This window comes from Elgaria multicarinata, chromosome 2 (genome assembly GCF_023053635.1).
Source record: "Elgaria multicarinata webbii isolate HBS135686 ecotype San Diego chromosome 2, rElgMul1.1.pri, whole genome shotgun sequence".
In the NCBI taxonomy this organism is placed as follows: domain Eukaryota; kingdom Metazoa; phylum Chordata; class Lepidosauria; order Squamata; family Anguidae; genus Elgaria; species Elgaria multicarinata.
In genome coordinates this window covers 105,254,335-105,282,170 of record NC_086172.1, presented here as the reverse complement: position 1 = coordinate 105,282,170, position 27,836 = coordinate 105,254,335, and the positions used below count along the sequence as shown (strand labels likewise).

At 39.4% G+C, this 27,836-nt stretch overlaps 1 protein-coding gene across 1 annotated transcript in view; it reads right to left on the bottom strand.

Moving 5' to 3' along the window:
* The window catches only part of LGR4 (leucine rich repeat containing G protein-coupled receptor 4), a 110,903-nt gene that overhangs the window by 20,288 nt on the left and 62,779 nt on the right, over positions 1–27,836 (bottom strand). Inside the window, exons 3-9 of the mRNA XM_063117343.1 lie at positions 16,433–16,504; positions 15,400–15,471; positions 7,992–8,207; positions 6,482–6,553; positions 3,619–3,687; positions 2,160–2,231; positions 1,988–2,059 (exon numbers count right to left, since the gene is read on the bottom strand). Coding sequence (XP_062973413.1) covers positions 1,988–2,059; positions 2,160–2,231; positions 3,619–3,687; positions 6,482–6,553; positions 7,992–8,207; positions 15,400–15,471; positions 16,433–16,504 — 645 coding nt within the window. The remainder of the gene's footprint in view (positions 1–1,987; positions 2,060–2,159; positions 2,232–3,618; positions 3,688–6,481; positions 6,554–7,991; positions 8,208–15,399; positions 15,472–16,432; positions 16,505–27,836) is intronic.

Sequence of the window (27,836 nt, the reverse complement as noted above, 5' to 3'; positions counted from 1 at the left end):
AGATGAGTGCATATGTTATTTATAAATACATGTGGGTAGGGAACAACCTATGAAGGGAGCACAGTGCTTCTAAAAAAGAATGACCACCTTTTATAGGGGTCACTGCCAAAACATATTAGATCTAGAATTAAGAGAGTCATCTAAGCCAAATCCCTATTTATTCCAAACTGGAATCAACCTGAGGTGCTAGTACAAAAAACACATTGTGAATGAAACACATTTTTGAGTTTAGCTAAGATTTGCAAGACTCTGTTTGATCAAACCTCTCAGCCTCATGTTTTCGAAGGGTGTGGGCACTTAGATGAGCTTATGTAAACATACCAAAATATATGACCCACCAGTTTCTATGGGGTTTTGCAAGAGAAAAAGAAAAACAGCAAGAGGGGAAAGAAGGAGTGCTCAGAAGCAAGTACAGAAAAGCAACAAAGAATGCATCCCCCTAAATTCATAAAGATTATGAACAATGATCAATAAAACCTACTATACCAAAGAGTTATAACGGTGTGAATTAACAATGAAATGGTAAATACAAGAGTCAGATATGGGAAAACAAGACCACACAGAAGAACACCATAATCACACAACGTAGCAAACAGGAATAGCATCTGCACAATAATAAGATGCAACATGGAGAAATATACATAATTATAGAAGGTCAACTAAGAGCAGTTCTATAGTGCAACTGCTATAAATTGCATGAGTCAAGGGGAGACTGGTCAGCCAGCCCTGCTTCATGAAGACTTGGGTATGAATGCAAAAAAAAAAAAAAAAAAAAATTGAAAGGGGCCTTATGTATATACTGAATACAGGAAGACTTGACTTGTTGCATAATGTCTTACAGCACTAAGTCTCCAGCTTTTGGAGATTTCCTAGATGTTTTGGAAATTGCAGTACTTGCAAAAGATCTCAACCACATAGAGCAGGGGTGGGGAGCCTGTAGCCATTGCCCATGCTGGGAAGGGCTGATGGGAGTTGAAATCCAGTATCTGGGGGACCACATGTCCTCCAACTCTAGCAGAGAGCAAATGAGCAGAGAAAACAATTGCTTCTATCTTCAATATATACATCAGGACCTTGTCAAACGCTGCTATGTCATGACTAAGTCTTCATGAAACAGGCTAGATGGTTAAAATTTTGAAGAAGTTAGACTACTGAACTACTGTTTCTGGATCTTTTGTAAGAAGGGGGGCCTTCTCAGTGGTGGCCCCCCAATTATGGAATGATCTCCCCAACGAGGCCCACCTGGCGCCAACATAGCTATCATTTCGGCGCCAGGTTAAAACTTTCTCTTTTCCCAGGCATTTAACAATATGTGATGAGCTTCATCAATCCTGGATCTGTTTTTATAGTTGTTTATAATGTTGCTTATAATTGTTTTTAGATATATGTTTCTGTGTATGTTTTTGTGGTGTTAATTTTTGTATATTTAATAATAATAATAATAATAATAATAATAATAATAATAATAATAATAATAATACATATTTTTCCAGGTTGCATCTCACTGCTTGAGAGATGCTATCTGTGTTTCCTGAGTGGTCTTCCCTGTACTGCTTAACTTTATGGTTGCAGCTCCATTGTTAACACATCATTATCATCATACTTGTGTAATAGATTTTATCAGCCACTGTTTATCATAATTATGAGTTTGGGAGTGCTTTTGTTGTTATTTTCTGGTTTTGCAAAACCATTACCAGCTTTCCTGTAATAGCTTCCCTATCACTGTTAAACAAGCCAACAGAACTAGAACTTACCATAATGATTTGAAGAATGCTTATTTTATTCTTGCTTCAGGCTTGCTCTCTTCAAGAAATAACCAACCATATTTATGGGATCATGGCAAGACTGAACTCCTAAGCATGCATAGGAAGTAATTCCACTGAAATCAATGGGATCTCCAAATGTATGCATTTGAGATTGGGATGCCAGAACTGACTAGTACAATTAAGGTTCTAATTATTCATGGAGTAAATAAAAGAGTACTTACAACGAATGCAGATCTGATAAGTTTTGAAAAGCTGAGTTCCCAACAAAGGATAACGGGTTATCATATAGATGTCTGGTGGGGTAAGAAATTTAAAAGACAAATGATCTCAGTCTACACAACTGCTTTTTGATTCATTACACTACAAATGTAATCATTTTTCATAAAAACTTACATAGTTCTTAGAAGCGGGTTTCCTACGAACGCACTGTCAGGGATGATGGAAATGTAATTACTGTGAAATCCCCTTTGAAAAATAGAAGAAAAAACTCTATCATAGTTGAACACACTATTTAAATAAATTATTGAAATCTTACAACAAATTACAAATGTTGCCACAATCACTGAAATTAGAGTAGCTGTTATATACTATTCAGGCAGAGACTCTGGTTCACACAAAAGGCACCTCCACACAAAGTTACTTCCTTCCTACTGAGCACAAAATTGCCTACGTATTTTTCATTGTACAGTATGATACTTAAATAGACTGGATTTCATTAAAAAAGCGAAACCTCAATATTCAGGATAGGTACCCAGCACACCCCTGAATGAGCTAATTCCCATCCCCTGCCAATGGCTACAGCCTGGAGAAATAAAGATTGTTCAGCACTGTGCAAACCATTATAAGAAGTGCCAACACTACGACTGGGTTCAGACAACACAATAACCAATATTTAAGCCACCATGGGTTATCATGTTGCGTGGAGGGAGTTTTTTAAACAAACAGTTGGTTATTTGGCCGAAATAACTAATGCAAATAATCAACGCTGTGCAGAGTTGGCTATTTGAACCACCATTGGTTATCGTGTGGTGTGCAGGGCACCATTGTTTTTTTCCCTGGCCACCGTTGGTTATTTCATCAGCCACAGAGTCGCAAGGCAACAGTGGTCAAAGTGGTGGTGGCTGCTCTAGTCCAGCTGGCAGAATAGATTTTTTGGCAGCAATGGCTGATGGGATACTATCAGGAGGACTGAGGGGGAGGGATGAGTAAATCAACTCAGCGTGGACGAACAGTCAACTCAATGCTGATCCTAATCCACATAACGGTGGATTATTATCATGTTGTATGGGGAATACAACTCCCCAGAGATAAACAACTGTCAAGTTGACTATTACCTCACCGTTGACTATCATGTGGTCTGAATACAGCCTAGATATTGTTATTCAAATTAAGAACAAAGTTACTGATCAGAGAGCTGAGATTTCATTCTTTTTTCAATAATAGATGTATATTCTACTGAAGACACAAACACAGCATCAAAACTAAAATCTATAAATATAGACCATCAATAAATATACTTAGCTGTAGAACACAAAAGCAATTTCCCAAAAAGCAGTCTCAAAAATTGTTGATTATATCCCTCCTTAATTAGCACTCTTTTTAGGACAAACAGTCCCACTTTAGATAAAAAATGAAGGCAGGTATGACCAACTTAAAATCCCCAAAACTGAGAAACTCCAAAGCAGCTTGCTGTTTGATTATTTTTATTTGGTCCTATGATACCATTCCCATTTGAATTTAATCCATTTTAGATTGCTGTGATGAAACATGACATCTCTCCTCCTGGAGTTTTGTAGTATTTTCTTTTAAGTTTGAGGAAATAGAGTTAATAAGATCATGCAATAATACTCACAACTCCTTTAGGCTTGGAAGTGCTTTAACTGCTTCAGGGAACTCTACCATGTTGTTATAATTTAAGTCTCTGTAAAGAATAGCATTGGTAGCATTATGTAGTGTTCAATATTAAACAAGCTGTTACCAAAATTAAAATTCAGCCAAAATTGCATGTTGTTGATTTCTTAAAGAGAAAATATTGAGGGTATTCTTGAGGAGAAGGGCCACGGATGGCAGCCTACCGTTCACAATATTGCTTGTTCTGTTTCTGATTGGCTCCAGCAAATTAACATCCTCAAGCATTATGTACAATTTTGCCTCATTTTTTGGGTCAGGCTTGACAACTGGGCCCACTAGTCCTGGTGAAGTGTACCCATTCTCCACCACTCCACCCCAATTACTTGCGACCAGTGTGCTAGACCCCTCCCACTACATTCCATAATACTGCATACACAATTCTATCTCTCAAGTGTTGTCCTGCTCTTGCCCTTAAGGCAATCACCACAAAGGGACCCTCTTTCTTTTCCCTTTTATATGAACACTAGCTGATATACCCCGCCACTGCTTGGGCCCCCGAAGATATGTCTGCGAGGTAATCATCTTAAAATAGTAGGCCATTGCTAGGCCTGTGAGGTAACTTTAAAACAAATTAAATTTATTTTTTCTCTCGTTCTCTCTCTCACTCCCAATGCACGGCCATGACCACCTTGAAGCCACCGTCATGATTTTCCTTGTTCCCACAGAAAATGCAAACTGCAGCTCCCAGAATGCATTTTACTGCGGTGCCCAACTTGCCCAATGGAAGTCCTGCCGCTGAGACTCACGGGAAGTGAAGTCTTGCCGAGCCAGTCCACATAGCACTGTGCAAAAGGTGCTTGTATGTAGGCCATGAGGGAGCCAGCTGACTGACTGATAGTTAGCTCGGTCGTTGCCATTGGCAACGGGCCCAGAGCTGCACCCCCCTTCCATCCTACTACCAAAGTGCCTAGTTACCGAGGCAGCCAGCCCCTGGCACTCTTCCTTCAGGCCCAGGATGGCAAGCCACTACCAGGTGATGGGTGCTAAAGCCCGATAAATCTCCCCAAGGCATACTGGGAGTTGGAGGCATAAGCCTAAATCCCTGAATAATGTGTTAATCTTTGAACACCATCTGAGGTGTGGTGGGAGACAACTGGAGAGCTGGCCTTTTAGCTGTGGCATCCTGCTTATGGATTTCTTTTTTCCCAGGCAGGCAGGCCTAGTGACTGCATTAATGGCTTTCCAGTGCCAAGCGAATATTTTATTTTTCCCAAGGCCTTTCAACTTGATGAGATTTTTTATGCTGCGTTTTTCCCTGTCATAACTAAACCACAATATTCCAAGAGAGAGATAGGAATTACTGAATAAAGTTCATGATTTTTATATAAAAGCCTGACTATACCATTGAAACAGAAGAGTGAATGGAGGAATGACTGTTAGCTGAGGCTAGAATGGAATGGTGGGCAGTTGGAGTTGGAGAAAGTCAGGTAGAAGGTGAACAAAGACAGTTAGTGAGTTAGGATTGAGAAATAGTGATCTGGCTTGCACATAATTACCTGGTTTACTAACGCATGCTTTATTTAAAATCAACTACTATCCATACTACACCTCCCAGCATGCCTTTGGTGGCCTGCAGGTGCCTACATCCTCTGAGGGGTGCTTTGCTCCTCTCATTGCTGATGCTACTCTTCAATAGAGCATCAAGGAGTAGCATCACTGAGGAGGGGAGGTAAGCAGCTGTCAGTGGATGCGACCAGCTCCGACCAAGTCCTGTTGGGACTGCCTTGGCCTGTGCTTCTTGTCAACCAAGTGCTCCATCAGGAACCTGTACTGAAGAGCTAGGACTGGCACAGGCACTTGCCCCCTGCATTGGGCCTGTTTCTGGGCATGTGCAGAGTGTCTCCCCTTCTTCCCTCCCTCTTAAGGGTGAAGGCTTCACATGCACTTCCCCCAAATTCTGAGAAAACAGCAATATCAGGATGGGGTGCCTTTGAGCAAGTTCAGAATTCAGCCTCTCAAAGTCACACTGTTGTATTTAATTGTGATTTTAAAACCATGCACAGCAGGCATCGCAAATGGATGCAGCCCATTTATGTGGGTTGTTTCCTTTTATGTGGAATTATGTTGACTACTTGAGACCGACCTTAGGAGTCTGGGTTGTGAAAGGCATGCAGCAGTCACCCATCCATGCACTCACAATAGTTGTCAAAGCCCAGTAAACCTGGCCTTCCACCCATGGCATGCTGGGAATTCTGCCCAAGGCATGCTGGGAGTTGTAGGTGTAAGCCTTAGTTTTATTAAATTCTTTAAAAATACTTAAACCCCAGAATTCTATGTTTTTAGATTTTTCTGGTACATTATACAACCAGATCTATCAGCATGCCAAATTTCAAGTTTCTATTTCATCTGGAAGTGGGTAAACATTTCCGGACATACATCACACACACATACTTTCTGCTTTATAGCTAGAGATTCCCCTTTTGTGTTACCTTTCTCTGCACTGTCTAACCTAGTATCCCCCTCTGTTTTTCATTTTTGTGATGGAAGAACAAGGCAAACAGGTATCCAAAACCATCCCAGCTGCTGCAAGCCAACAGACACATTAAGTGTACCCAGAAATTTTCCCCATTTCTCCTGCCAAAAGTTCTGCCCATGCTGAATAACATGGGAAAGAAAAGCAAGCCATGTTGTGACCAGCTCAGTATTTTGCAACAAACACTAAGCATACAGATATGGCTAATAACCGTAACATAATTATTAAGCTAAACTAAAAGTGTTAAAATCCTAATCTCAAGATTTGATGGCATCAAGTCTTTTGTAATGTGTTTTATTCAGTTACGGAGCCCCAAAGACAGGATACTTACAAAGTTTCTAGATTGTTTAATCCGTCAAAACAATGATGTCCTAATGTTTTTATTTTATTGTTATGAAGTTGCCTGAGGGGGGAAAGAAGGGAAGAGTGAATCTATTACCCCAATGAATCACTACATGCAAGTTAAATTTCCAAAATTAGTTTTGCTCGGTAGCAAAAAAATGCAGAGCACTCACAAATAACATCCAAACTGGTGGGTTGCTAATGCATAAAATCCCTTTTCTAGTTGAGCAAGGTAGCATAAAAACTAGCAACCTATGTATTCTGGGCCCCACCCAGCATTTTCTACTTATAGGAATGTAGTTGCTAGATACTAAAGTACATTGCCCTCACATTCTGTCAAAGGCAATGGAAGAAGTTTGTGCTAAGCATGCACATTACTTTTATAATGAACCACCAATTTGAATGGCTTTAAAAGGAGGTTTGATAAATTCTTGGAGGAGAAGGCTATCAAGGGCTACTAGTCCTGATGGCTATGTACTACCTCCAGAATCAGCGGCAGTATGCCTATATATACCAGTTGCTGGGGAACTTGGGTGGGAGGCTGCTGTTGCACCATGTTCTGCTTGTGGGTCTCTGGTTAACAGCTGGTTGGCCACTGTGTGAACATAGTGATGGATTAGATGGACCATTCGTCTGACCCAGCATGGCTCTTATTATGTTCTGTATAGAAACTGACCAGACATAAGGATTTCCCATTCCACAAGAATGGCTGGAGGAATACCTGGGATCAGCCCGGTGTTGAAGCTCGGCCTATGAAAGCCGAACAGAATCCTACGCAACACACACAAAGTCACAACTCAGTTCCACATGTGTTCATCCAGAATTGTCACCCTCTACTTCCATGCACATCACTGAAATGGATTCGACTTAAAATGTTAACCATAAAGAGCAAGGGAGATGATGGGGAAAGCCACCCTTTCATTACCCTGTCTTTTGTGTAGGGGTTGAATGACATGGCTTTGTGAGCCTTCCAACTTGAAGGATGCAAAATAATGAAGCTCTAAAGAGAGCTACGTCGTAAATTTGTGCACCCATTTCACATGTGGAAACAAGATTCTCATCTTCCCATTGGATATATTCCCCAATACACCAACATGTACAATTAATTACAAGCATCCGAAATTTGGGAATGCACACAAGATATTTCTGCCCTATGCGTATCCCAAATTGCGGAGGCTGATTCACCAGGGGAAGAATGAAGAGAGGAACATTTCAAGGCACTTCATCCCCCAACAGGCATCTGGACTGTCAAAGCTAATTCTGACAGCCACTTGGTTCAGTAAGATGATCCCAGCAATGTACACACAGCCATTGTTTTAGATGAGCACAATCATATATTTTAACCTTTGCCGGCAGCCATTTTTTTCTGCAAATGGCAATAAACTTGCATAATACATCAATTAGAGTTAGCCAATGCGCAAACCACAATCCTGTGTAACTCTGAATCTTATTCTGGAATACTTAAATATTCAGGGAGATGAAAAGCTGAAATCACTTACAGTACAACAAGGCTTGAGAGGTTTGTGAATGCAAAGTCAGGGATGCTGGTGATTTTGTTGAGAGCCAAGGTTAAGGCCTGCAGGGACGGAAGATTGCTGAGTGGAACCACAGGGACTTCAGTCAAGCTGTTATCATCCAGCCACAGGTGACGTAGTTGAACTAGGCCCTCAAAACTGTCTTCTGGCACAGCAGTAATGTGGTTAGCATCTAAGCGCCTGAAGAGAAACAACATGAATATTTAAGAGACTTTACAAAGTATGAGAAGGATTTTAGAAAAAAAGTTTCAAGGACTGGAGTGAAGTGAGCAGTTGAAGCTTGGGGGGATATAAACTAAACCTGAATATAGATCATGGGCCAAAATGAACACACAATCCAACATAAAGGCAATAGGTTATGCATACAATATAGGTTATCTATCAGCTGGTGTACTTGCTCAGTAGGAACTGCTGAGCAGCGTACACCTACAATTTACAAAAACAGGAAGTTGCATAACTATCTCCTGATTCAATGAGAGATTACTTTTAAGCATATGTAACGGCAGAGCCACCACCAGTGAAAATTCACCTCTTCCCCACTGTAAGCAAAAACTGACCTAAAAGGTCTATGCAGTCACTCTCACGACACAACCTGAAAATGGATTTAGTTATCAAGAAAACGAACAAACTACCCCTAGTGTCAAGAAGAAAGAGTATGTTTACCAGCTCTAAACCTTTGCTGTTAAAATATAATTTTAACCCATTTCCTGTAATAGAAAACTTTCATGATATATTCAAATAAAAACAACTGTACATAGTATGTTAGCAGAAAAATAATTACAATGGTAAGTTCTCTCTTCACACTCTACAGATCTGTTATTTTAGTTTACAATTATTCTTACAGAAATAGCATTTCTCTTCTCTCCCTCAGTCCTTGCCATTCCATGCTTTACAACCGCTTTTACATTCTGGATATGTTAGAGCAAAATAAAAACAAGAGCAAAACAAAATAATTTGCCAAGCCTGATTTCAAAAGAGAAATATTGTGACCATTTGCAGTTTTGCATTTTGAACTCACATAAATCATAACCTCATCATGACTACTAGAATTAAATATAAAAATAAATACTGGAATAAAATAAGGCAACAATGTACTTATTTTCTCAGGCATTTGGATATTAATTATGGCTCAATTGTTGTGAATGCTTTTGCTGTGTTCATTCTAGGCTAGAGAGTGGGGAGAGATTTTAACCTAGTTCACACATAACGATAAACCAGAATACGGATTGAGTTGTTGAATTCTGGGTTGTCGTGGCATGCAAACCATGCACTATAGTTTAACAACATTAAGTTTGTTTTTAATGGACCCCAGAATTGTTGTTTTTAAATGGATACTGTTCTTATACTGTTTTTATGTTTGTTTGTTTTTTAAAAATGTATACTTTTAACATTTACTATTTTTAATGTTGTAAACCGCCCAGAGAGCTTCGGCTGTGGGGCGGTATATAAAAGTAATAAAATAAATAAATAAACTATGGGTTGTTAACCACGAACAGCCCAGAGTTTACAACCCAACAACAGACCATGGGTACTCTTCCTGAGTTATATATGGTTAACAACCCACAGTTAAACCATAGTGCTGGGTTTCCATATACCAACAAGCCATGATTCAAAACCTCATATCTAACCCATACTCTGGGTTGTCGTTACATATGAAACAGGCCTTTGTGTATTGTGAGGAACCCTTCTCATATTCAATTGTTTTTTAGATTACGTTTTTATGGTGTTCATTTTTATCTGTATTATCCTGCTGATTATAGTTTATATTATTTTTGGTTTTCTTCTGCTATAACAATTATAGATTTCTTTAGTTATGTGTGTAAGCTGCTTTGTGGCTTTTTTTTTTTTTTGCTATAAGAAGCAACATACATTTAATTAGTAATCATTAGATAGATAGAGCTTGCTTCTGCTGCCGTGATCCTAGACACATTTAATTGGGAATAAGCACCATTTTGTTGTATAAAATATACCTATTTTAAAATTAAAAACCATAAAATGGGCATCTTGAACTCTGTACGTGCCCTGACTATAAAATGCTTGGTTAAGACGGATGGATTCACGTGAGAAAATAGAAGAGGTCTTAAAAGAAAAGAAATTAACTTGGTTAAATTATTGGCAATTGGAACAATGGACAAAGAACTGGGTAAGAGTAAATGGAGATTGTAAAGAGTTGACGAAATATGAGTTAATTATTAAAAAAGAAATTGATAAGAGAGAAAATACAGTGATAAAAGGGTTAACAAGTGAGATATATAGAATACTGCTTGGGAAAGGGGTGATGGGAGACTCAGGAAAGATGGTGTGGGAGACAGATTTGAAGGTACAAATAGGGCAGCAGAGTTGGGAAGGATTATGGAGACAAAGAGTGTTAAGGAATATGTCAGTGAGAATAAAAGAGAATTATTATAAAATTATATGGTGGTATCTAACTCCAGTAAGATTAAATATGATAAATAAGCAGTACTCAGCAGATTGTTGGAGAGGTTGTGGGGGAAAAGCAACGTATTTACATATGTGGTGGGAATGCAAATTTGTTCAAAAATGATGGAAGATGGTGTTTATTGAGATTAAAGATATTGTAGGAATAAAGATTGATGAGACACCAAGAGTGGCATTACTATCTCTATATGAAGACGTAAAGTGTACCAAAGAAACTAAAGAATTGATAACAAATTTGCTGACTGCTGCAAGATTAATTGTATCAAGGAACTGGAAGACTCAAGGAGATTATTGTATTGAAGAATGGTATAAAGAAGTGTGGGATATTGCTATTAATGATAAACTGACATGTAATATTAAAGTAAGAAGAGGTATAGCAAAAACGAATGAATTTGAGGGGATTTGGAGACAGTTCCTGGTATATGTGTTATCTATGGGAAGTGGGAAACCGCCTCCAGAAGAGGTCTTAAGGTTTTGGAATCAGGAATGATCCCGAAGGGAAGGGGGAGCACTTTGTTTTCTTTTTTGATTATGTTTATGGATAAAATTTATATGCTAACAGTTAAATAATCAAGTAATTTGTTATGTATTATGACTTGTTTATGTGTGTGATGTTATGTTGATGTATTTTATTTAGTGTTTAGTAAAATTACATAAAAAAAAATAAAAAAAAATAAAATGCTTTTTTAAAAAAAACAAGAAGGGTGCTATGGCAACCAGCCTCAGCCTCAGCAGCCCCTAGCATGCCCGTACTGGCCCAGATGCCAACACTGACCCTGTTTGGCCCTGCCTTTCCATCGCTGCTGCTCTCTGGGTGGCTGTTTGGGGCAGGGGGCTGGGCTTTGGGACCCTGGACTTCAGCCCCAAGGTCCAGCCATAGATGCAACACTGATTTAGATTGCATATGCCACAGGGAAGCATAACAGATTCTTCTGTTCTGAACAGACAGTTCTGCTCGCTGTTGTGGACTGTGATTTAATGTCTCACTGCTCTCTTTGGTTGCTTCATCACTGCTGTATTTACACAGCTCAAGAAACCCAACAGTATTACTCTGGTGGCAGAATGCTTGATATTGACACAAGCAGTCATCTCGGAGTGTACATTTGAGATAAACGGCTTTGGATCAACTGAAGTCTGGAGTGAACTTTGTTCTTTCTAAGAGCTACTTCAAAAACCGCAAGGGAAATCACTCCAATGACTGCAAAGTAGCTATTAGATTTAAGAGGGAAGCACTGATAAGGTTGGATAAAACAGAAATTGCATTATGACAAAGACAACAAATCCACTCTGAGTTAACAAGCACTTTATTAACTAGTATAGCATGCCTTCCAACAGTGTAAAAAAACTCATTTCATACATGCAAGCACTACTACATTTAGTAGCTGATCATGACAGGATTTTGAAGGAGAAACATCCATGTCTGAGGTCCATTTGGTATCCCAAAAACATGTTTTAAGCCACAAAGGACTAAGTATGCTATAGATTAATTCTGCAAACAGATGTATCTTGGCTCCTACACAAATGTGTGAGATACTTGTGAAATAACTAATCGTAAACATTTAATTTGGTTGTAAGTTCTTTCTAGGCATTTGGGATGTGTGTTAATCATTCACTTGTCACTGAAATCAGAAAAGTTATTCCAATTTAATTGTTGGAAGACAATTCCATCTTCTTCAGTGTGAGCTACAGTTAAAAGGGTTAGGGAACAGATTCTGAGGCATTTATAATGCCTCAGAATCACTTCACAAGTTAAATTTGTACAACTCTATAATCTCCATCATTCTAGCTTCCGTCAGCAAAAACAGAAAACAGTATAAACAGTTATCTTCCTATTTAGGACTTTTACATTGTTAAAATCCTATTGGCCAGCAATTGTACGAATGTGAGAAGCTGTGAAAGATTTATAATAGAAGCTCTAATAGGTCAAACCAACTTGAAAGTTTAACAACAAAATTACCAGACTTTTCAGACAACCTGCATCTCAATAAATCAAGGATTTCCAAAATACACACACAAAGCAGCAAACCAAACTAACCTTAGTAATAAGTCAAGAAGTTCCAAGATACGTTTTGTCACCAAGAAAAAATCCCCCTAAAGCATCCTTTCCATATAGTTGGGAATACTTCCAAAAAACCCAGCAAAATAATGTTTAAACTTGAAAATTTTGGACTGAGATGACAGCTAAACAGATCTTTTTAAGAGAGAGAGTGCACAAATTTAGAGTATTTTACATGTTATGTGTTATCTGCTTTAAGACTGCACACCTCAAAGACCTTCAAAGCATTTTTTTCCTCTGGAACGAATCCTTACTCAAAAGGTCAGGTTCTATTAATACCATAATATAGTCTCATCAAACCATTTTATGCTTTTTTAGGCTAGTCTTACAGGCTCTGCATTTAACAACCTCTGAAAGCACTCCAAGCACAAACTACATAGGATCAAGTTGCTGAGACATTTGTTGCCAAATGAAAACCTTCTGACCATCCGTTGAAGATAGACTTCTGCAGTGGTATAGAGGAACCAGGCTTCACCGGGATGCTGCACAAGCACTTTTCTATTAGCAAGGACACTGGCGTCATTTGCCACAACCCTCAACAGTCCCTGTTTCCCCTGAGCTTAGCTACAATCCTCACAGTACCTGGGGTGGGGTGGGGTGGGGGAGAATTAATTTTCCCAACTAGAATATACTGCTCCCTGTTATAATGCAAAGTATTTTGGGGTGCCTTTAGTGGGCAATTCAGACCCATTAGCTTTACAAAAGAGCTGCTCTTGGTGAGATGAAAACTGCTAGAACTGTTTTGTTGAAAGGGATCAAGACAGCTGCCTGAATTTTTGGACTCTCCTTGTGAGCATGGCTATGGGGACTGTCATAATGAGCCTGCGCTTCAGAAGTTACCAGTACATTACTGGGCTTCTGTAATTTACCCTATGCAACCCATAATGGCTGTTCAGCAGCTTCAACTAGTGTGGTGTAGTGACTAAAGTGTTGGACTGGGAGTCGGGAGATCCGGGTTCTAGTCCCCACTCGGCCATGGAAACCCACTGGGTGAGTTTGGGCCAGTCACAAACTCTCAGCCCAACCCACCTCACAGGGTTGTTGTTGTGAGGATAAAATCGAGAGGAGGAAGTTTATGTACCCGCCTTGGGTTCCCAGGAGGAAAAAAAAGGTGGGATATAAATGCAATAAACAAGTAAATAAATAAACAAACTAGTACAGAATGAGCAAGCCTAACTGCAGAAGGTGTAGGCTCAGCAGGTGCTTATTTGTATTATTGCTCCATTGTCTGCACTCATTGACTAGCATTTTTGTTCACAAGACAAGGTCCTGGTTATCATGATGGACATAGAGCCCTTAACAACAGTCTTCCAGGCAAATAGAGAGTGCCTCCTCCCCTTGTCCCAATCTTATCCCTTAAGTTATGCTATGCGCTCTCTCAAAAATTAGATTGGTCCCCACTTCCTTGGCCTTTAGAAAAGGTGTGAAGACTCATATTTTCACATTAGCCTTTTAATTTTTAAAAACAGTATTTAATGTTCTTATTATTGTTGTTTTAAGGCTTCGTGTGGTTTTTTTGTTTTCTATGGTGACTTTTTCAAATTCAAATAAACGCAAGTTAATAAATTATATGAAATGCTAAAGAAAACACTCATAATGGAACTTTCCTTATTTATTTATTTATTTATTTATTTATTTATTTATTTATTTATTACATTTTTATACCGCCCAATAGCCGAAGCTCTCTGTATCTCAAGCATAATTTTGTCAATACATCAAGTGCTAAACTTGATGTATTTAGACTAGTGGTATCAATTTGGGTGGGGAGAGGAGAAATTATATAAAAATGAATGTCTTTGTAAAAACAGCGCCACCTTATTGAGAATATGTGACCGGGGTGGGGGTGGGGGCTGGACGGCAATTATAAGGCCTCTTGGCTTCATTCTGGATCAACCAATGTACTGGAGGGCTTAAAGGTCAAAAGGATTAACATGAATTATTATCTTCATTCTCTGAAAACAACTGAAGATATTTCAAGAGCGTTTTATGAGAAGGTTTAGTCTGGTGCTTTAGTAGTGACTTGTTAAGAGACAGGCAGAAATTGTTCTTAAGAATCTTTCCTGTTCTGAAAGTATCAGAATTGGGCCTGAGAATGGCACGTAAGAAAAAATGTTTACCACCTTGAGTTAATAAAGACCATGCACATGCCATGTCCAATACACACACATTGGAGTCAGCCAGAAATATAGCAGAGTATGTTTAAAGTTCAGTTCCTAGTCCCAGTGGCAGCTCTGTTGTGATACACTTTCCTCCCCGTTTTCATAAATTGGCACTGCTCTATTGTTATATTGGTCTTTTAGGGCTGTTTCACATATTTAGGACATTCCTAGGCAAAAGAGACTTCAATACAGGAATCTGCAGGCAAACATCCTCGGTTTGGGAATGTGCAGAGGGGGGAGGGCCAAACCCTTCTCCTCAGAGACCCTTCTCCCAATTTCGCCCCCCACCCCACCAGTTGGTTTCTTTCTTTTACAGGATGGCAAGCTTGTTACATGCTACTAGGCAACAAGACTGTGATTTGGTAAAAAGAAGTACAATGTAGAAATCCCTTCAAGTGCTTCTACCCATTTTATGCGTAATTAAATTAAAAGAATGGGACCTGTAACAATCTGATTTGTAGCCTACGTACCTGTGATGCGTGCATCATGAAGCTTTTCTTTTATACTTCAGTTTAAGAAAGTTTTGCAACTGCAAACAGCGCAAGCAATATTGTTCCAGATGTATTTAGAATAATTACGTTAGAGTCACAAACAGTGTTGTACGAAGTGTTAATAGTACAATTTCATTGGTTTCCAGAATGCAAAATGCATTGGTAGAGAAATAAAATAGGAAAGCAGGCCAATGCATGGGCAGACAATAATTCATAAGAAAACTTACAAAGACTGCAGCCCGCCAAGTCCCCTGATGGCCTCATTAGGAACAGTTTTCAACTGATTGTTCTGCAGGGTACTGTTTTTTTAAAAAAGAAAAAAGAACGTCAACAACGTACACAAATTTGGGCAATTCTTTCAACCAACATTCAGAGATTCAGTACAGTTTGTTCCTGCGATACCTCTTGTGTGCAGAATGTACCTCCCACATTCTGGAATTCTGAAGTACATGACGCAGTGGAATAAATCTTGAGCCTGTCTAGTGAGAAATACTCTCACATTCTCTTTGAATCATGTAACGTCCTTATATCTCTAGTTCACCTATTCCAGTAAGTTACAAAGGAAGTCTGACCTTAAAAGGGAGTGGGGGGAAGAAGGAGGTGCAATCTGTAGACTAGTGATCATTTGTTCACCTCAAAACATTTGTACCCTTGCTACTCAATCAGAAGCTCTGAAGCACACAAGGAGCTCTCCTTTACATGCACAGAACACTGGGTTAATTTGTGATGACCCCTTGAGGCAGAATCATGTGGAAGCTGACCTGAACAGGACACAGTTTGAGAAACAATTAAGCTGATTTTCAGCTTGCCATCAAAAATCTTTAGGGGTACATTACAATTTTGGAATGCCATGATTAAAAAAAAAAGACCTCATAGGAACCTCCTTGCAAACCATTGCACCCACATAGCTTGCTACAGAGCACCTTTCACGTAGTTCTAATTCAAATTGACACTACAGTGCGCTATACCTGGGTGCCCTTGTCATCAAACATCTAACTTTTAATTAAATGCAGCAACAAACATTTAAATAAAGTTACAATAATTTTCTCTTTTTCTTCCAGTACCTGAAAGGTTAATGTTACATTAGTATTATGAAAAAAAAGTGACTAGGTAATAAGATTTTTTCACATTGCTGGCTTTGAGCTGTCTGGAAAACTAGAACAAAACACACAATTCTGCTAATTCTATCAGTGAATATGCTGACTGGACAAGAAAGAAGAAGAGAGTTGTCCCGTGAAGCTCTGAAATTTGATTACTTACAGAACTTTGAGTTCCTTCAACCCAGACAAGGCCTTTGGATGAATAAAAGCAAGGTCATTGCCAGCCAGCCGTCTGGAAAAGATTGTAGTAATAATAATAGGCTACAAAACACAGCATATTTCGATTTGTGTAATAGATTAAATCATCAGTGCATCAAAACATTCAAGCAACTGACATGCTCCGAATTAGATTACTGTACACCACATTTATGCTTCACATTTACTAGCACTCACTTGACACATGCACTTTTAAAGAAATATAATGAATGGAGTATTACAGTTTACATTTACAAGCTACATTTAAATAACACACATCAAGCCACAGTCACCACCACGTTCTAGGTTGTAGCCTACTGCTATAATTCCACACTAGGTATGGTAGCCTGAAGCTGCTTGAGCCAAAAACCCACTCTTGAAAAGGTGTTGGGCAATCGGATAAAGCTCTTGAGGCAAGATAATCACATCTCATCCTGCATGAAGACGAGAGTTTCAGGCTTAAAAGGTACCAGCTCTTTAAAAAAAATCCCATTTAGTCTACTTTACAATATCCACAGGATATTAGGTTTTACTTACCAAGTAAACTAAATAATAGGATATTTATCTCTTCCTGCTTTCAATCCTACTATTTCTTGCCCCGTTCTTCTGTAAATCACCATTCGATCCTTAGGTGTTCTCAGTGAGCATAGTTTAAACAAGCCAGAGTTCCCCAAGTTTGGAATCACATGGAATACTGCTAGTTAAAACCCAAAGTGAAAACTTCCAATCTCCTCCTTGTGGGCATGAAAAAGGAGGGAAGTGAGAGAGCAAGCCTAAGGCTCACCACAACTTATTCATGAGGCAGGAAACCATGGCTTTCCATTACGTCTGAGCCAGGCTATTGTATGATTTATATATGTGTATTCCAGCACAAGAATACTGTACAATAAACCTAAGCAACCAGCACCAGAACAGAAAGAGCTTTGAAACAGGATTACCCAGTTGTCTTTTTTGTGCACTTGCTTCAAACGTTTATTTTGTAGTAAGTCTTTGTTGTAATATGGTCTAATTTCTGTTAACTGCTAATGCTTATGGCACTAAATGTTTTATTTAGGCACGAGATAAGAAAACTGTGAACACCTGGCAATGCCTGGCTGCCAACACAAGTAAGAGATCATTTCTAGCTAAATCAGTTGCTTCCTTGTTTGTTTTAATGCCTTGGCTGAGATCTGAAGATGCTAGTACAGATTACAGAATGCAATTGCGAGTGGGTGGGTGGGGGGTATGCAATGGGAATATTTGTACAAAGTAAGTTTTATTACATTTAGAAATTGTAAACAAAAAAGGTAAATCCTATTCCAGCTCCAGGGACACATGAAGTGATACATCAGTAGCCACCACTATAAATGTTCCTAAAGACTTGTACATCAGTATGAAAAACCATAGTCATTTTTTGAAATGTATTCCTTGCAAGCTGAAGTCAGAGCTTCAGTATTGCTAAAGCTTTCACTCTGGCTGTTTGCATGACACGACAGCCCCACTGTAGGTTATTGAAAACAGGTGAAGCTGCTAGTACAGATTACAGAATGCAGTTGCGAGTGGGTGGGGGCACTATTTTGAATATGCAACCCCCATTTAGGAGTTGTCATGTCTTGCGAACCTGGCAAGTGTGAGTTATGTGAGTGTTAAATCATGTCTGTTTTAAGGTTATGTGAGTTATTTAGCCCTGACTAAAGGTTAAATCCCTGAGCATGGGTTGAATATTCAAAATGGTAGCGCTGCAGCTCATCATAGGTTAAATAACTCATGAGCCACAGCATGTTGTGCGAACCCCATCACTCCAGAGAAAGTTAATGTTTCTTCTCAGCTATGACTGGGTTCAGATGACATGCTAATCAACGATGGGTTAAACAACCCACAGGAGGGTTATTTAACCTAACACGAGTTATTGTGTCATGTGGCGGGATTTTTTTTTTAACCTATGCTGGGTTATTTTTCTGAAATAACCAACGCAAATAACCGATGATGTGCAGAGTGGGTTATTTAAACCACTGTTGGTTACCATGTCATGTGGCGGGCACCGTAGGTTATTTTGGTGCCGTACAGAGTTGCTAGGCAAGAGCAGTCAAATTTGTGGCTGCCACTCTACTCGAGCTGACAGGATATATTTTCTGCAGCCAAGGATGATGAGATACAAGTGGGAGGACTGAGGGGGGAAGGGAGGGCGGGGGATGAGCTTGCTTAATAACCCATTCACAGCTGTTTATAATCCACTCACAGTTGGTTATTTAAATGATTGTATGGGAGTAATCACAAAATAACCAACTGTGTGTTGCTTATTAACCCACAGTTGATCTCTCCCTCTTCAAATTCAAATCCATACCATTTTACAGTCATTGTTTCTATGATCAAATGACAATGTATACATCCCTTAAAAAAATATCTGCACATCACCAACTAAACTGAAGCTGACTAGACTTACCTGCATAGAACTAAGTATATGTCTGAACTACAATTCAAAGATATTTTCTTAGCTAGACTAAAACAAGTGAGAATCAGGTTGATATCCCTGCTCAGCACAAAGCTGGGTGCTTTGGGCAAATCACACACTAACTCTCAGCCTAACTCTCTCACAGGGTTGTTGTGAGAATAAAGGAGAGTAACAAGTGGTGCTACTTCCCTTTATCTTCACATCATTATTCCAGGAAGCCTTTCCTTAACGTCCTGCTATGAGTCACTGTATTTTAAGTGTTTTATTCTGTTTTTATTTTCATTTTATCTTGTACACTGTTCTGAAATTTTCAATGGGGAGCGGTATATAAATATTGTAAATAAATAATAATAAATAACTTTGCAAGGGAGTCTAGCTTGAGGAAGACTTGCTCAAGATCACCAGTAAGCTTTGTGATAAGCAGGGAAATGAATTGAGTCTCTCTCAGTCCATGTCCAACATCTTAAGTCCTTGTAGAAAGAATGAAAGGGGATTTTTCACACTTCAGGTGGTCAATGGATCTTAACCCTACCATTTTCTCCTAGGATTGATTTCCTTATCAATGTGAGTTGGCAGCTGATCATACAAAGTTGCCAACTGTTTTTTGTGGGGTGGGGGTAGCGTCAATAATCTGCCCTGAGAGATGACTAGAGAAATGGGGTGCTATTAATTGTGTTTTGGAAGGAGGGAGTCAGTTTAGTGGCAGAGGAGAATTGAACAATCAACACAGGTAAGGAGTTAGGAATGTGGGTTAAAGTCAGGTGAGAGTCTGTGGGTTGGGCTGAAGTGGCTCTTGATGGTGGTCCCAAAAAGGGGGTCGGTTCAGAATGTTCTTGAAATTGCTTTCAAAAAAGTTCAGAGCTAAGAGATATCCTAATGATTATGGAAGGGATATGAGACAGAGAGAGAGAAAGAGAATAAATATGAGCTTGCATGGCTATTTCCATACAATGGCAGTGAGTACTTTGAATCTAGAGCAGAATATTCATATATATATATATATATATATATATATATATATATATGATTTCAGTTGATCAGAAAGCATGTTTCTGTTTCAACAAACTTTTTGAAAACGTTGAGACCAATTCTTTATTCAAAATACACGTGAGAGCACAAAAGTCCCAGGCAAGGTCATTAAGCACACCTTAGTATATGCTTGAAACAGGAACCCACAATGTTAAGGAAAGGTTTGTGTGATTTTAGAGCCTACCTCAAGGCAACTCTTGTTTATTCAGCCTGTTGCAACCAACCAACAGAAAACTGCAATCCATTACATTTCCGTTTCTCCTCAATTCTGGCAGGCATCCAGGAAACAGGATACAACTGGCCAAATGTGCAAAAGCTTTCCTAGTCAGTTTGACAATAATACAGTCATCATTCATACAGAAGCCTCTGGGAGGAGGCCCTCCTCATTAAGAGGCTTCAGCGAAGGTTTTCCAGTAGAATAAAACTAAAACATTTAACTCCATTCTAAGAAGTGCACCTTTAACACTCTTATGCTGCAGTGATCAAGGTAGAGATATTTTCATTCATTTCAATATTAGCCAAAGTAAGAGCTTCTCTAGATAAGCTACTGTCAGTCATGGGTTTTTTCCCCATGTTACAATTCTCACTGAGCTGGATGGGGGGGAAATCGCAGTGAGGCTTGGGCTCAAACGGTCCCCACTTCTCTCCTGCACAGCCACAAGCTGGAAACTGAAAGCTCTCACTTGTATTTTTGATTAACCATAGTTTGTCATTTTGTCCAATCTTGACCAAGGTTGGGTTCACACAACAAGCTAACCCACCCAGTGTGGGTTGTTGTTGAAGCATGGGGGTTATCGTGTTGTCTGAACGCAGCGTGTTTTCCACAGGTAGGGTCATTGTGTTGTCTGAACGCAGTGTACCTGTGGTTAATCTTAACTATGGTCTGGAACAAGCAAACTTCAAACCATGGCCCATTAACTGTCGGAATGGAAACGGGGACAATGCTGCACCTTCTCTCCCTAGATTCAGAGGCACAAGGTAGAGTTGGCACCCAGTTTTCTAGTCAAGCATTCTGTTCTCACAGTGGCCAATGAGATGCCTTTGAGAACCCAACAAGCAGGACATGGATGCAATAACACTCTCTGGCTCATCCTCCTCAGCAACTGTTAGTCAGGGGCATGCTATCTCTGATACTCGAGATAGTACATCGCTATCATGACAGTAGTATTCTCAATTTACCCAAAGCGAGAGTTGCAGCTCCATCTTATTCATGTTTACATGAGAAATAAGTCCCACTGAGTTCAGGAGGGGTTACTCTCAGGTGAGCACGGGTAATATTTCAACCTTACTGGTTAGAATTCACATGAACAGAACTGCTCTCCTTTTCTATATGTACTTCTCTCAGATGAATGTCCAGTCTATATGGCTTTTAATAGCAGTCAATTTTGCACAACTTAAGGTTTCAACACACAGTCAAATCTGCCTTGCCCTACTGGTGACATTTATTAAAAAATATATATGTTGAATTACACTAAATATCACTTTAATATTACATTACCCTTAATTCTGACTACAGCATTGTCTAGAAACCCAGAAAGGAATGATCAAGGCCTTTTCTTCTTGGTGCTAAAACCAGTTATCAAATACACAAATACATTTGTCATCATTTCCTTCATCATTAATTGACGTACACTGCAGAAGTTGCTTTAATATTTGAATTTGTAAATTACAACACACTAAGAAGTAAAAATGCTAATGCACCACCAAAACGAAGTAGGTATGGCTCAAGAGTTGATACAGAACGTTAAACTGGATTTTGGGTGCTGTTTTTCAAGATGGTGGCCATTACAATGATTTCCTGAGATGCCCCTATATCTAATTTTAATCTACATGGTAATAAATACCACCATACCAAATTTCACACTTGTATCACAATGTGTACGATTTTGATGCTAAGCCAGTCTACTATTAAATGGATTCCTGAGTTGCTACAGATATGATTGGCAGCAATAATTAAATAAAACACCCACACACGAAGGGAAGCCAAATTCTGCACTCCAAATAATGTGTGTGAGGTATGTAAATACCAAGTATGAATTTCTTAATTTGCATAATTATACAGCTGTAGGAGCAACTGTATAGTTAAAGCAGAGGGCTTTTCAACTTTTAATTTGTGTTTTTCAAGCAGCAGTCTTTCATGTGACATAGCAAACCAATTCTGAAACTGAGAGAACCTTCCAAAGCAGTTGGTGATATGACACACCAGCTTACTGTCTACAAAGAGGGGGAATATGTATATTACTGGATATGCTGAAGACCTTGGACACATCTGAAACAGTTCTCAGCATTCTGCCTATAACATTCGAAGGATATTCCCCATTACATACCAAGGAATAATTATACAATAAGAACCACTGGAGAAAGCTGTAAAAGCAGCCCAGTCATGCCTCAGAATAAAACCTTCAACTAAACCCAGCTAAGACATTACTACAGTATTATAACTAAGTGCTGAAACTAGAAAAAATAGAACTAGATTTTTCAATTGCCTCCTGTTCACATGTGTGTGTTTTTACATGTGTGCAATACACACACACACACAAATTAATATGAGAGGGGAGGAAGTGTTCACTTGTAAAAACGCCCTTTCCTTCTGCTACTTATGAACACGAAGACTAAACAAGAACTTTTAAGGTACGATAAGCAGCAGAAGTGCAAAACTGTTTTCCTTTGCTAAACATACAGCAGTGGCGTGGTTAAGTGTAAAAGTGAAAACAAAACACCCAGCTTTGTTGATAAGGTTTGGTGCAAGTGCACTGGGTGGCCTGCTTCAAGAAAACAAAGAAAAAGTCAAACCAGGATTTGAAGGAGCATGCATAATTTAACATTACATCACAACTTTAGTTGAGTCACAGTTTTAAAAGGTAATTTGGGATATTCACATGACATCATAAACCCCCATTGTGTCATGCGAATGTGGTCATGTAGCCATCATTTTGAGTATGCAACCCCTCAGAGATTGTCATGCTATGGGAAGATGCTGAGCATGGGTTAAATAACCCTCGCATAACCCAGAGTCTGTTTTAGAGTTACGAGCATGTTTGCTGGGTTCGCACAACATGACAACTCCAAGTGAGGGTTGCATATGCAATCCAGCACCTATGGGTGCCATGGCTCATCGTTGATTAAATAACTTGATGAGCCACGGCATATTGTCTGAACCTGGTCGTTAAGTAGCTAAAGGCCTCTTAGGACCTATAGGGTCCTGATGGTCAACATCAGTCCATGGCTACTAGTCATGATGGATTATTTTACCTCCAGTATCTGAGGCAGTATGTGTCTCAATACCAGTTGGCTGGGGAAAGAAGTAGGCATGTAGTTGGCTGCTGTGGGAACAGAATGCTGAACTAGATGGGCCTATGGGCTGACCCAGTATGGCTCATTTAATCTTGTTTAACTCTTCCTGGACCTCAGATTTCTCTGAAAGATATTGATTGATCTGATTCAGGGTTATGTTACTCTTTAGTCAACTGCCTGAACCTAAGCTAGCAAGCTCCACTGTGACTTCAGAAGGTCTGATACAAGGTATCACAACCCTGCTGCTCCCATTGACACAAACAGACAGACAGGGCTTGGAAACCTATGGCCACATAGTTTACTAAGAATACAGGGAACTGAGATCCACAGTACTCCTAACATATCACACACCCTTTGCCTGAGGAAAGCTATCAAGCAAGGGAGGAGACCAGCCTAATCTCCCAAATGAACTAGTTTTCTATGTGCAAGGTTGTTTTAATGTGGGGGAGCATTAATTCTCGCTATCCTCATTTGCAGTCCAAAGTGGTATAGTCCATCAACAGCTACACCACATGATATTTCCAAATATATAAGTTTGGCTTTTCTTTTGCAAGTCATTCTAACAAAGTTCATTTCTTTGGATTTATAATACGCGTACCGCTGAGTTCCTAATTTACAACTGAAATGTTTGTAAGGCCCATCAGTGCTCTCAATGTATTTGTGGTACTAAACAGTTAGATCCTTCACTCATTGTGATTACTGTGAGAAATGGAGGTGCCATACAAACATTAATAACAAGTCTTTGGCCTCACACAAAGGGCTCCCTGCTTTACTTCCTTCTACTTCTTTCGACACACTGCCAAACCCCCAAGAGTCCCTTTCTCTGTTCAGGATAGCATGTTGACCCCTTACTCCCAAACATATGGATGAAACGACCCTCTTCTGTAGCTATTATAAGCATCCATGAGTTGTGCAGCTGTACAAATATCTTGCCTGAAGTTCAAGGAAAGTTTGCAACAAAAAATATATTAAAAAAATTGCTACAGCTGACATTTAAGTGGGTTAACAGTACATTTTTCCATAGATAAATAATATTTTCCACTCAAAAGTAGAATGATTGGCCAGTCTCCTCTTGGAAGAAAGGAAAGCTGAGGGGGATAGGTTTGAGTACTTACATTATTTACAGGCCAAGATTGTCTGGGCTGTTTACTTGAGTTGTTTCTAGGGATCTTCCAGAACCAACCACTGAGATGGAACCTTCCCTCTTACAGCTAGTGATACAGCTAGTGAAGTGTAAACCCCCAAACATCCATATGTTTGGGAGAGAAGTATAAGTTAAGGGCAAATTTTCTCTACTATGTGAAACCAACACAAGATTCATATCCACTGAAAAATGCTTCTTCGTGAATAGCTTAACACATACCCAAGAGTGTGACAATATATTCAGAAAAATTATTTTGAGAGAGAGTCAAGTTCGAAGTATTGAGTTATAACCTACATGTGTCAAACTATTCAGTTCAACTTAGTCAAATCCACTCCGAAAGTTAACGTATGTTAACTCCAACATGTATAAATCATATGGAGATAGGCATCAGCCCCTGAAATCAGAGGCTGATGACTATCCAATAACTATCCAATGCAGGGCAGACGGAGCACAGAGGTTCTGTACTTAAAAATATATAAATATTCAACAAAAAGAGTACAGAAAACCGATCCAATATCAAAATAACAATCGAGACATCTTAAAATTCTTGGTTTAAAATTCATCTGGGTAGGCTTGCCAGAAGAGGATAGTATTTATAGCTGTCTTAAACTTGGAGAGAGAGAGAGAGAGAGAGAGAGAGAGAGAGAGAGAGAGAGAGAGAGAGAGAGAGAGAGTTAAGTTGATAAAACTCCTCTAGCAGCCCATTCCACATTCTGGGGGCGACAGAAGAAAAGGTCCTCTGGGTAACAGTTGTCAGCCTAGTTTTGGTTGACGTAAGTAAGTTCTTCCCAGAGGACCTGAGTGTGTGGAGAGGATTGTACAGGAGAAGGCGATCCCGCCGGTAGCCTGGACTGTGATCCAAAGCCCTATTTTCCCTTTCTGTCCTTGGAGGAGGATCTAGGAAGCATACTAGGTTAAGACGCAACTTCTGATTGTGAGGCTCCGAAAGCAAGTCCCAGAACTCCCATCACATTCAAATAAAGAAGTATGGCTTATTTACTCCCTACAGTCACATACACATGTACATAACCACATAGAGAAATTTGAAATGTGAGTCAGCTATAGCCATTTCCCTGATTAAAAGAGCTTCAGAAGGCTAATGATTGATCTTGTATAAACATGTTCAAGTTTTCCCCTGCCATTGTGAATCTTGGTGTACAGACACATACACATGAATGTGTGCTTGTGCACACGCATGCACACGTACACACACGTATGCTTACTTCCCACTAAATTAATTTCAGTCCTAAGCTAAATTTTGGAACCTGATATGGTCAATATTCTTAGGATAATATGATGCTCTGGAACTATAATCCCTTCATTTGTTGTGCTTATACAAATGCCTTTTCTCTCTCTTTTCAGGTGGTTGTGTTATTGAGCTAACCTCTGTTGCTGACATATACAAGCTTTCAAGTTACACAGAACTCAAAATCTTGGCAGCTTAAACCCTTTTATATCCACAAACATGGGCCGATGCCAGCAATAACTACAGCTATTTTGTATTTCTTAAATCTCTGGAACAAACACAGCAGCCTATACAATTATAAATTCTATGTAAAATAGGTTAGGAAATTGAAGCCAAACGCTTCGAGGATTTCTAGTTCCCATGTCATGTTCAGGGCTGTTGCGTATCCATGTTAACATTCTGTAAAGAACACACCTCATTAAATGCTATGGCAAAGTCTTTGGTGGTCTGCCGTTCCTTATAGACTCTGACCAGTGCCATTTCAAGTCATTGTAAATTACTTCCAGATGAGTATCTGTTTCAGAGGAAGAGGGAGAACTCCCACTATATTCATAAATACTGCAAGATTCCCAAGGACAAGTTACAGAAACGTTGACCTTACTAACAGCAAAGCAGAGGTGTGAATAACACACACCCCTACCATGATTTTCATCTGAGCATAAACTAGGACTCTCCTATTTATGACTGCCCTTGCAATAATTAGCAGTCACCATCAAGTAAACAACAACCTTTCCATGGGAAGGGAGAGGGAAAATAAGCGAATTTTAACAAATGTGACATCAGAAGTTTAGATTAACTATTGTAAACTGTCCATAGAGCTTCTGCTATGGGGCCATATAAAAATGATAATCATAATTAAAAATAATATATCTGACCCCCCCAAGACAATAGAGATTTCTAAACATAAACAAAAACGTGGAATGTGAACCATGCCTGTTACAATATGTGGGATTCAACAGGTCTCTGCGTGACTCAGCAGAAGAAAAAGGATGCCACAAAAGTTCAAGTAGCATGAGATATCTGAACTCGGTCTAGCATAAACCCCCTCTTTCCCCCTCCCCTGTCTACCTCCATGTCTCTTTTAGTTCAGGCTTGGGTACCAATTTTATTCTCAATGATTGGGGGCCTTATTTCATGAATGTGTATGTTTGGAATCTTAAACTCGGGTCATTTCCAAAATTGCACTCACTTGGCTAACAAGTTAGGACTTGTACTACAGTACAAGTTTAGCAGAGCCTGGTTTTCATTTAACTTTTTTACAATAGTCTTCAGTGCAATAGACGTTGGAAATTATTTTTTAAACATAAACACAAAAAGCAGCACTTGACAGGAACGTGTCATTTACTTGAACATTTTAAAGTTAAAATGTGAAGTCTCATATTTTAATGCATAACTTTTTAAAACTACTAGATCCAGCTCTCTTATCAGAGGACTGGAAAAAAAGCCAAAACTTTAACACCGTATTGTTGTTTTTAAATGAATTAATAGGGAACAGAAAATTACAGACTTCTCATAGCCAAGCTACTGACTGCAAGCAAGTGGGGTACCGCAGGGCTCAGTCCTGGGCCCAGTGCTCTTCAACATTTTTATTAATGATTTGGACGAGGAGGTGCAGGAAACGCTTATCAAATTTGCAGATGACACAAAATTGGGTGGGATAGCTAATACTCTGGAAGGCAGAAGCAAACTTCAAAGTGATCTTGATAGCCTGGAGAGCTGGGCTGAAAACAATAGAATGAAATTTAATAGGGGTAAATGCCAAGTTCTACATCTAGGAAAAAGAAACCAAATCAGCAGTTACAAGATGGGGGATACTTGGCTCAGCAATACTACAAACGAGAAGATCTTGGAATTGTGGTAGATTACAAGCTGAATATGAGCCAACAGTGTGATGTGGCTGCAAAAAAAGCAAATGCTATTTTGGGCTGCATTAATAGAAGTATAGCTTCCAAATCGTGTGAGGTACTTGTTCCCCTCTATTCGGCTCTGGTTAGGCCTCATCTTGAGTATTGCGTCCAGTTCTGGCACCACACTTCAAGAAGGATGCAGACAAGCTGGAGGATGATCAGGGGTCTGGAAACAAACCCCTATGAGGAGAGACTAAAAGAACTGGGCATGTTTAGCCTGGAGAAGAGAAGATTGAGGGGAGACATGATAGCGCTCTTCAAATACTTGAGAAGTTGACACACAGAGGAGGGCCAGGATCTCTTCTCAATCATCCCAGA